Genomic DNA, 12,210 nt, shown 5'->3' on the forward strand with positions numbered 1-12,210 from the left:
GTTTCTTTACTGGGTCTACTATTCATTATTCAGTGTTTCTCTACTTTTAACCTTAATTAAAAATTATTTCAAGATTCAATCGCAGCGAAAACTTTTTCTAAGCTCAACTGCAAATAGTTCACATTATTGTTATGCTATATTTTTACATATTTTTAAAAATTTATTAGATTAATGTTTGCACATATTTCGTATATATGTACACTCGCAAAAATACTTCATTTGATCGTAGATTAAATGTCATTCGCAGATATAATATAAGTCTTGGATTTTTGCTAAATTTATTGATTATGTGAGTATGCATGTTTGTATGTATGGTATGTTGATTTAATTTTCGTTCGTGGATGTATATATGCTTCGTATATCTTTTGTGTTGTATAAATATATGAAAATAATAAATAATAACAATAATACTTTATTAACTTTTGGCAACTAATTTTCTTTTCCTCATTACTTTATCGAATAAATTATATTTGTATGCGTGAAACATTTTTTTCAATTTACAATTATGTATGTTTTAACTATGCATACGTATATGTAGTTATTAATACGTCACTCAATTTGTGATCATGTAGTTTTGTGTGAGTACGTAGATGCCTCGTTCACTTGCGACTTTATGTTTGATTATATAGAAATCTTTTAATCTTCTTTAATTTCAATACATTTCTCATTGACATTTAACTTTGTGAACGATGAATTTATTTGTATTTCTGTTGCAATCTAAATTTCTAATATTTAACATTTGATTAATGATGGCCCTCCCGAGTATCTGCTATTTTTTGGTTTTTTTTATTATTCTTTAAAAAAATCAGAATCTACAAACGCAGAAACTGTTAGATCTTGCAAGACAATAGAATAAAATGATAATGAAAAATAATTAACTGAGAAAAATGTTAAATATGAAAGTATGGAATTTTAAATAAAGCATTGGTTTAAAAAGACAAATAAATAAAAAAATTTGTTAATAGACTAGTTAATGATTTTAATGACTCATTAAGTTAAGTGATCCTGATATGTTGATTGAGTTACGACTTGAAAGTTATGCTTGCGTTGACGAAGGTTGTGTGTAGTAATTTTGGTTGGTGGTAGTAGAGGATGGATGACGTGATTGTTGTTATTTTCTACTTTCTTGAACAGTCTTTAATCGAGTACGTTGAATATTTGAGTGACGGCGGGATATGATGCAGGTAGGTGGTTGAGGCGAATTAGTTTTTTGATGAGAGATTGCAGTTGCTGAAGTTGTTGCTGTGTAGCGAAACCAGACCTTGAAAGATTACAGAACGTTCTGTTGAGCTAGTTTTGAATAATCATATAAATAAAAATGGTATTTGGTCTTTGCATCAATCTGGATATAGAAAGTTTCATTCGACAGATACAGCCCTATCGGATATATTTTCTATATTTAGTCAGCAGTTAATGTACAAAAAGTAACTTTTTCGACATTCCTGGGCATAAGTTCGGCGTTCGATTCTGTGAATCATAAAATCTTATTGGACAGACTGAAATATCGTTATGGTTTAAATAAGATTGCCTTGAAGTGGTTCGAATCATTTCTTACTTGTCGGACTAAGCAGTTTTCTTACTCAGGTGGTTTCTTGGAACCAATGAAACTTACGTCAGGGGTGCCTCAAGGATCTGTTCTTGGACCGATTTTCTTTAAATTGTATATTGCAGAGAGATTAGATTTACTAAATAAACGTGGTTATTATTGCCATGGTTACGCAGATGACATGCAGATTTGTGTTTCATGTTTTCCAGATGCCTACCGTATTGGAGAAACTGACAAAAACTATATCTGATGTCGGCTCGTGGCTGGGTCAAAAAAAGCTAAAGCTGAATCAGACTAAGACTCAGTTCATGTTGGCTGGTACATGGCAACAAACGTCAGCGGTTGAACCTTCATCGATTAACATCAGTATGACTGATATAAGTTTCAGTAAAACGGTCACCAATTTGGAAATTGTAATGGACTCTCGTATGATAATGGGTCCACGAGTCAGTCTATTGGTTAAAAAATGTATGTTCCAACTACATTAGTTACGTCAAGTTACAAAATCAGTAGATAGAGATACATAGATACATGCTTTCGTCAACTCTAGAATGGATTATTGAAACAGTTTTCTATATTGTATAGCCGACACGCTGTTGTCTAAACTTTATATGGTTCAAAACCAGGCTGCTAGAATAATAAACCGCAAATTAAAATTTGATCGCGCATCACAAATTCTGAAGGAGTTGTATTGGCTGCGTGTTAAACATAGAATCATGTTAAAGTTGGGTGTAATGGTATTTAAAAGTTTGAATGGCCTGGTTCCGAAATATTTAGAAAAAAATGTATTATAGTTTATAGTTTTATCTATGTCATCCCATGGGCGTCTAAGGTCTGCTGATTTAAACACGCTGTATGTTAAAGATCGGAATCTTAAAACCGCAAATAGAGATTTTGTAGTTGTTGGGCCTGGTTTTGAAATAGGCTATCAATCAAGTTACGTTTATCTGGGTTATCATTGACTGAGTTTAGAAAACGTCTAAAGACATACATATTTGATTTCCACCGATGACGGCTTTGCCTTCAACAAGCTTTATACGAGGAGAGCGCTGATGAGAAGCAAATATAATTGGCGCCATACAAATACAAAATTTGATTAGATTGATTGATTTGACACACACACACACACACACACACACACACATATATATATATATATATATATTATATATATTATATATATATGTATATATATATATATATTATCTTAGATAGATGTTTATAATTCTTTATTCGTATTTATTATGACCTGAAAAAATATGGTCATATTTCAGATAATTTATCGTTGTCTAATTTGTTGTCTATTCCTAAACTGTACATTCTTAGATTATTATTATTTTTGTTTAATGTTATAGTTAAGAAGAAATTTGTTATGTTTAAATCATATTTATTTATATCTTCTGAATAGTGCAAAAGAACAACTCGGCACACTCCATTATACAATTGTATTGTCCTTCGTACTGTTTTATCTTCATCTTCAGTTTTTGTTTTAAATCAGTGGTCAAAACTACGACATTTAGTATCTAACTAAGGCCCATTTATAAAATCGATTTTCAACTTAACTAAGAACAACTTTTTTTACAGGATATGATTTAATTATTTCAATTATTTAAGTTATTTTATAAGAAAAAACTTCTAATGTGAATTCAATTGTTTTGTTTAACTAGATAAATTTTGATTCGATCATTTTTGTTCTAACTAATTTCTGTTCATTTATGGTTTAATTTAACTTGTTTTCATTGGCTAGCTATACGATTTTATTTTTATTTATTTTGTTATTTTCAATTTTCATGTAGGTATATGTTTTTATTTGGTTTGGCTGGCCGAACAAGCTCGTTTAAGCTTCTGTGTCTCCATGCTTTTTGCTGAATAAAATTGATATATATATATATATGCTTTATTTATGTTGCAGTCCAATCGATAATGAAAACACGTAAAAGTGTTATATTTAACGAAATTAAGTGTTATATTTAACGAAGTTAAAGATTGTTAAACTAATTAAATGAGCGTTAAGTGTTTACTTTAAACAAACAAGGAATCAACAAAGTAGAGTAGTATATATATATATATATATATATATATATATATATATATATATATATGTTTGAGCATCTGGGCACATACTTAACATATCAATTTGAACACCGAAGATGGAATAGGAATACCGAAAAAAACTCTATCGTGCATAAAATAAACAAAAATTTTGGTTTTGAACTAAAGAAACTTGAAAATGATTTACGATCAACCGCTAGAAAAATCGAAAAGTTAAATATCGTCATAATCAATATTAAATGCAAATATAATATTGAATCACAAATTGTTTAACTTGGTCTCAGTCTCACAATTCTTTTTGATTTATTTAGCAAATGTTATTTTAAATGTCATCAATAGTGATATGAGGTACCATCTTAAAAAATTATTGTTTTTCAAGATAAATGCTATATAATGTCAGGTGAGCAATTTATAAAGATTTTTTAATCCACCGCCCACATGTATTAATGCAAAAAAAAGTTAACTTACTTAACTCGCCGACAGAGCTCAGGGTTATGGCAAAAGCTAGAACAAATTAATGAAAAGTACATTTACTGTGAAAATGTTTTGAGACGAGTAGAAGCGGTTATTTGTACAATAGCTGAGCGTGGTTTGGCTTTTAGAGAAGCAAACGAAAAATTCGGATCTTTGCAAAATGCAAGTTATTTAGAACTGCTAGAGCTGGTTAGTCAATTTGATCAATTTTTAGCATCACACATTGCAAAATATAGAAATTTTTGGAAAGAAAATCTTTCATATTTATCCAAAACTATATGTAAGGAACTGATTGAAATTATGTCTAAAAAGTCCATAAAATTGTGAATGAAGTTAAGATTTTCGGTTATTTCAGCTTGTCAGTAGATTCAACAGCTAATATGTCTGGATGTTAAAGGGCATACAGAAAAGAATTCTCCAAGAAAATAAGTTTGGTATAAACATACCCTGTGCTGCTCATTTACTAAATCTGATAGGCAGAAGTGCCGTTGACTCTTGTTTGGAGGTAGTAAGCTTTTTCTAAACAGTGCAATTGATTTATAATTTTTCCTCAGCTTCAGCCAACAGATAGAAGATTCTAAAAGGATGTCTTGCGAATTAAACGCCGGTAAAGTCTCTTTACGACACCAGATGGGAAGCACATGCTGTTGCAACTTAAGCGATTCTCAGAAGAGAAGCGGAAAACATTGTGAAGAAAATGCAAAAATTAGAAATTGCCTTCATGTTTGTTTTTTTTGGAAAAAAGTGTTACGACGTTTTCACATTGTCAAACAAGCTCTGCAAAATGTGCACATTAACTTGAAAACGTGTGCTGATTTATATTCGTCACTAGCAGATCATTTGCATGAAACCAGAAATAAATTTAAAATATTTGAAAAAGCTGCAAAAGAAATAACACCAGGTGGGGAATATAAGTCAATTATGACTCGCAATCGTAAACGAAAAACATTGAGGGTTAATGGAAATGTCCCTGAGCTATCTCTGAATGTCAGAGACAAATTTCGTACTTTTGTATTCTACATCAAACTTGACAAACTTGAGACAGAGATGAGTAGACAAAGAAAGGTGTATAATGATATAGTAGATGGATTTTCTTATTTGGTCAATGTACCACAAACATTACAAAATTGTGAAAGTTCAATAAAGGCTTATCATAAAGATCTGACTAACAATTTATATACATATATATTTATATTATATTTATATAATATACATATTATATATTTATATTATGAACTACAACTGTTTCATTCATATATTTGCCACAAATTTCGTGCTTCAAAATCGGAGAACAACGCATTAAATCATGCAGATCTCTACAAAATAATTATTAAAGACATCATCGTGTGTGCTTTTTCGGTTGTAGAAATTGCCTTGCGCATATTTTTAGCATCAATGATTACAAACTGTTCAACCGAACGCTCTTTTTCTCAGTTAAAACGTATAAAAAATCCATGCAGATCAACTATGCAACAAGAGAGGCTGGATTCTTTATCTCTGCTGATGATTGAGGCAGACTTGTTACGCAAAATAAACTTTGATGATGTCAAAAACTTATCTAGACTTATCTAGAAAGATGAACTTCAAATTGTAAACGTGTGTGGCTTTTTATTGTTGTTTTTCAGGTATAACAGTCACAACGAGTGATATTATTACTAAATAAAAGAAAATTAATTTTATTAATCGATTACATTATTGATTTTTTATATGCTTGACTGTAAAATAAATACGTGTATAAACAATTGTTTTCTTTCTTTTGTTAGTTTTCTTGCATAATATTCAACATCGGGAGATCTGGAGTTTTGGCGAAAAGAAGCACCGATTTGGGTTTGTGTCTAAGGCACCAAGATAGCTTAATCCGGCCCTGCCTCCTACCCTTCACTAGACCAACGCTACTGCTTCAATTATAAGAATTAGAATAATGATAATTATTTTTAGAACCAATTTGTATTAAGCACAAAATTCAACTATCGAAGTCTATTTTTTTATTTGAATTAAAACTAAAACCGCGGTAAAGATGAAAAAGAAAACTAAATAATTTTATGCACTCAAATATGTGTATTTATATTCATATTTATATTACATACTTTATTTATTTATTCAATCATTCGTACACTCATTGATTCATTTATTCATTCTTGTATTCATTCGTTCGTTCGTTCATTCATGTATACCTTCATTCATTCATTTATCAATACTTTTTTAACCCTAACCTTTCTTTTTGAGTCAGTATCAGCTATAGCAGCACTGAAAGTGAACATTAGCGTAGTCGGTTGACAACGGCAGGCAAGGATTATAAAAGTTTACCATCGTTTATTTAAAGAGCTGGCTAAAAAATCGCGGTAGTCTGTCGCCGTAGAGTTTATTTTTGGCTGTTATTTTATGAAATCACACAGTGATATTAGTTTTGCTTATATGTAAACAACCCACAAATTTATATAGTAAACGTCCGTTACGAAATCATCAAACCTAAAAATATTATCAGGTGGTACGTAAAACAATTTTTTACGAGCCGCTGGATCGTAAGTGAATATGCCTTGTTTCTATGATGAACATGGATATGGCAGACGCGTTATATGTATATATATATATATATATATAGAGAGAGAAAGAGAGAGAGAGACATTGTTCGTATATATATATATATATATATATATATATATATATATATATATATATATATATATATATATATATATATAACATCAAAGTAAATCTAAAAAATTTGTAGCATAGAAACGCTATATTTGTTGAAAAGTGAATTTAACTTGAAGTAAACCATCAGCTTTTTGCCGGTTGTTTAGCGATTATCATCTTAGTTGCTTTTTTTGTCTATTTATTGACATTTATTTAAAATAGTTATCTAAAGGTTAACAATAAAATACGATAGTAAGACGTTTGATCGTAAAAAATCAATAAAATGTCAGTTACTACAAAAAAATGTTTAATGTTTACGCGTTCAATTCCAAAGAACTAAAAAAAATTATTTGGTAGGTAATAATTATTATGCCATATCCGTATTATCCATTATATATGTATCCATGGTGGTGATGAATAATGATGATGACGTTGAGATGATGATGTTGAGATGTTGATATTGAGATGATGATGTTGAAATAATGATTTTGAGAATAAGTTGGAGATAAAATTATATCAGTTTCGTTTGTTTGTATTACTGATTGCGTTAACAATAACGACAAAAGCTTGAGCAACAATGATGATGATTGAATGGCAATGATGTTTATCTCAATGAAAATAATAATAGGAAAGCTTTATTTTAAGGGATTGCCCTTTACTCACTGAGCCTTCATGACAAACTTCCTCAAAAAGTAAATTAAAATTATTAACATCATTCATTATATTTGTGATCTATTAAAAATTGGAAATAGTTCTTTTAATTTAAAATCGGCTCTGCAATAATTAACAAGTTATAACTAAGCATTAATTGAAAAAATAAAATTAAAAAAGATATTATAATTTAACATTAATGAATACGACAACTATATTTTTTTTATATTTGAAGAAATGATTATTATTTAGTAAATAACTTATTAAAGTATGTGTTTAAACTGATGATCAAATATATCTAGGCAGAGTAATGAGGGACATGTCAACATAATTGTAGCCATAATTTGAACATTTTCTCATATTCTGTTCTGCGGTGGAAGACAATAGACTCTTCACAATGCGGACACTGACTCTTAATCTTCAACCTTTTACAAATGCAACTGAAATGGAATGCATGTTTACAATTCAACTCTAATACCAATTTGTTGTCAATAAATTGTTCACAGCATATTGTACAAGTACGATTTTCGAACATGTGATCAAAGTAGGGGACTGCGTAAAACCGTTTTTCCGCCAACGCAGTGCTGTTCAAATCCTTGTGGTTATTAATCATTATGAGCAATTTCTCTCCGTCATCGGACTTTGTGGAATTATCACATTTGGAAAAACTTATTTTGCCAAATCGTTCGACAAGAGCTTCATAATAACAGTCTTGCATATCCTTAATTAAATTGTCATTCTGAAAGGGATGGTATGCCAAACCATTTGTCAGTACCGAACTTGTTTCCATCTTTGATGGAAACAATGACTTTTGGGATATTTTCAATGTCGAATTTTGAAAGTGGATACTTATTTTTGTTTTGATCCATGAACCTGTTAAATGTATCAAGCTTGAACAATTTTCGGCTGAGCTTCTTGTGATCCAAAAACTCCTTCATTTCTTTTTCCAAAACTTCATTAAAGCTGTTTTCTCTATCTAAGCTGTCCACATTTAATATCACAATGTTTAACAACTTTGAATGTATAATAATAATTGCTATATCAATATTAAATCCTGAAAATCTTACTTTCTAATGAAAACTTCCGACTTATATATCCAATTAACCAAAAGTTTTACAACAATAAATACAAAGATTTTCTTATTTTACCAACAAAGAACTGTTTCAAAATTTACGACTACCCCGAATAAGTATGTGTACAAGTGAGCTCAATAATTTTATTACAAAGAATCGGTTAACAAAGAAATAAATGTTAAAATGTTAGAAATTTGGTTGAAAAGAAATACCAATTTACGTGCCCTTTCTAATTTTTACAAGCTCGCATAAAATTTAACTGTTGTTATCCGGATGAATGACGTTTAAATTATCAATTTAATGAAATTTACGGAAATCCCACATTCAAAAATTTAAAAACGTTTTACCGTTTACTTACTGAGCCTTCATGACAAAATCCTTCAAAAAAGTAATTTAATATTAGGTACGTTATTAATTATATTTGTGATCTACTTAAATTTTTAAAAATTCAAATCTCCAATGTATCGAAACACACTCACAACATTTTATAAACGCTAATTCACAATGTGGACTGGACATACTGCTAATTCTCCATAAATTTCAAAATATCATAAAACGTACACAATGTCCCAACACTCTATTTTACGTAGGTTTGAAAAAAGTTGATAACACAAAATCGCGATAAAAAAGAGCGGAAATAAATAATTTATTAACATGAATAAAAGTACTTAATTTTTTTTTTATGCTTTTTTTTGAAGGCGAGAACGTGGGAATCGTTGGAGGGACAGTTAGGATGGCTTTTCCATCATTCTTCACGGACAGGGATTCTTTGATGGCGATTAGATTTTTTAAGTAAATTGGCTGTGGTCTTGCAAGTGTCTTGAATGTTATTGTAAAAATTTTAAATTGGATCCAAAATTTGAGTGAGAGCCAGTGAAGGATTTTAAGGTTTTTTACTGAGTTGATCTGGATACCACGAATATCGATTTTTTGAATTTGTCCAATTCTCCAAATGGTGGTAATCTTGCTAGCAATAATAATATTACTTCCAGTAAGTAATAACGCCAATAAAAGACAATTGGGGTCAATTTTTGCGGTAACGAAATTTGCAAGGATTTTAAAATAATTTTGTGAAGGTAAAATCGTGTTATTGCATTGCTATTACAATTATCTCTGTTTGTTATACTGTTGGTATTTATTATTATTATTATTATTATTATTTATTTTTTCACCGAGTATACTTTGCAGCGATGTTTGTTGCAGCAAAGTTCCACTGTACGAATGTTTTTTATGCATGGTAGTTGCCCAACAATACATTGCAAATGTTTAATTTCCATAAAAAATTCACATTTTTTTAGAAGTGGTATACAAATTATTTATTGACAAACGATTACGGAAGGTAAACATGAAAAATAGAAAGATGCAAATGATAAGAAATATTGATTCTTCCCTATTGTTTAAAATTATACGCTACTCTATGCTACACTACGCTATATTTTTTTTTCAAATCAAATCACTTTTATTCAATCAAACAAAACAAAAAGCATGAATGATTCGGAGACCAAAAAAAGAAAATTAATTCTTGTGGGCTCGGCCACCGTGCAGCTCAAAATAGCTTCTCAATGATAAAATAAAATTGTCAATAGGAGAAAATGTATCAATGTTAATGAAATATGTACACACTTATAAACATATATATACATATAAATTATTATTCTTTAAAAACAGAACTTTTTGTAATTAAAAAATTTTTCAGTTTATTTTTAAAAAGATGCAAAGTGTTACAATCTTTAATTTCTTGTGGAATCGTCTCCCATATTCCTGGGCCGGTGTGTTTCAAACTCATGCAGAGTACTTTAATTCTGGCTGGTGGAGCATAGAAAAGTGGCGTGTGGCGTGTAGTTCTTGCTTGAATAGAAGTTCCAAAAGTGAAAAAGTCTCTAAAAAATGCCGGCAATTGCTGACGTAGAAATCTAAAAATGAATGTTGCAACGTGGTAGATGAACAAGTTTTTGATGTTGAGTATTTTCATCTCGAGATAATGTTCACTTGTGTGACAATGAAGATGAAGATTTTTAAATATTCTGATGAATCGGTTTTGGCATTTTGTTAACTGTTTCAGATGAATGTCAGGACTGTTTCCCCAAATTACGTTGCAGTAGATGAGGTGAGGAAAGATTAACGAATAATACAGGTCAATTAGAGTAGGTTTATTTAATTTATTTTTGATTTTGCTTATAACTCCTAGGGTTTTGCATATTCTTTTAGACATAGTATCTATGTGAATATCCCAAGAAAAATTGTCCTTGATTGTTACTCCAAGGAATTTTGTGCTGGTTGAGCGAGGAATAGAAATATTGTTCATTTTTATGTTTAGGTTAGGTATAATATTTGTTAAAATTTTCGGACCAAAAATAATATAATTACATTTAGAATAATTTACTATTAATTTATTTTTGATAAACCAGGTTGATATATTTTGAAGACTGTTATTGATGTATTCTACTTCTTTCAATGGGTCTTTAGTTGGGAAGAAGATGTTAGTGTCATCTGCATATAGAAGGTGATTTGCATCAATTGCATGTTGAAAATCGTTCATGAAGATTATGAATAGAAGAGGACCTAAAATTGATCCTTGTGGCACGCCTGATCTTACGTTAAGTTTTGTTGAGGAGTGACTTTTTATTGCCACATACTGGTCTCTGTTCTCTAAATAACTTTTGAACCATGCACTTACTTTTCCTCTTATTCCATGTGAATTTAATTTTTTAATCAGTATATCGTGGTTGATGACGTCAAAGGCCTTTGAGAGGTCTATGAATACACCTACAGTTAGTATCTTTTCGTTAAGATTATTCATAACATTTTGTGCTAATTGCAGCACAGCTTGCTCAGTTGAATGCTGTGCTCTGTAGCCATATTGATTATCATTTAATAATTTATTTATGGACAGAAATGAGGTGACTCTGACAAAAATTATTTTTTCTAGTACTTTGGAAAGTGGAGAAAGTAGAGATATTGGTCGATAATTACTTGTCTCTAATTTGCTCCCCTTTTTGTGAATTGGAACTGCTCTGGATGTTTTGAAGCATTGTGGAAATATTCCTTGGACGATGGAAAGATTGTAAATATGAGTGATTGGGATGACAATTTCTGGGATGATGTTTTGAACAATGTACATTACTTCTTCTTTATTGGTGGAGTTCATATACATTGATTTACAGATTGCACTATTTATTTTTAATTTATCTTCAGTAACTATTTGATTTTCTAACAGCTTCTCTGTGACATTGATGAAGTATTCATTGAAAAGAATACTTATTTCCTCTGGCTCTTCGATGATTTTGTCGTCAACTTTTAGCTTATTAATTTCATGAATGTTTTGTTTTCTATTCATTATACCGTTTATTATTTCCCATTTTTGTTTGGAGCAACTCTGCCTCTTCAAATTTCTGTTGAAAATAATTTTTTCTGCCTTTCTCTTTACTGATGTAAAGTAATTTCTAAACAAAATGAAAATAGTAAATTTTGGAAGTCTTTAGAATCATTTGAATCATTGTCCAATAAATTAACATTAAAGTCGCCCACTATAACAGTTTTGTCGGCGGGTTTGATGGCGTGTAAAATCAAATTGATTTTATTTAAAAAAGGCTCAAATTTATAATTGGGTGGGCGGTATATCGCGATAACTTTTAGCACACCCCTAGATGAAGCATGCCCCGATTCAATGTCCACACAGATAACGTCGACATTTTCATCATCAAATGCACTGTTATCATTTACAACATATTTGATGTCATGCTTTATGAACACACCAACACCTCCGCCTCGTTGCTT

The 12,210-nt window shown here is 30.3% G+C and overlaps 2 protein-coding genes across 2 annotated transcripts; one reads left to right on the forward strand and one right to left on the reverse strand.

The window, feature by feature from the left end:
• Positions 1 to 5,434: 5,434 nt before the first annotated feature.
• On the forward strand, positions 5,435 to 5,626 carry HELRODRAFT_153349 (hypothetical protein; the record flags this gene model as incomplete). The annotated part of the gene is made up of 1 exon (XM_009029341.1): positions 5,435 to 5,626. A coding segment is annotated over one exon (192 nt), but the record flags the coding sequence as incomplete, so codon positions are not given.
• Positions 5,627 to 7,682: 2,056 nt separating this feature from the next.
• On the reverse strand, positions 7,683 to 8,298 carry HELRODRAFT_164393 (hypothetical protein; the record flags this gene model as incomplete). The annotated part of the gene is made up of 2 exons (XM_009029342.1): positions 7,683 to 8,099; positions 8,170 to 8,298. 2 exons carry the CDS (start codon positions 8,296 to 8,298, stop codon positions 7,683 to 7,685), a joined length of 546 nt encoding a protein of 181 aa, XP_009027590.1.
• Between the last annotated feature and the right edge of the window lie 3,912 nt (positions 8,299 to 12,210).

This window comes from Helobdella robusta (assembly GCF_000326865.2).
Source record: "Helobdella robusta unplaced genomic scaffold HELROscaffold_6, whole genome shotgun sequence".
NCBI classification, from domain to species: Eukaryota; Metazoa; Annelida; class Clitellata; order Rhynchobdellida; family Glossiphoniidae; genus Helobdella; species Helobdella robusta.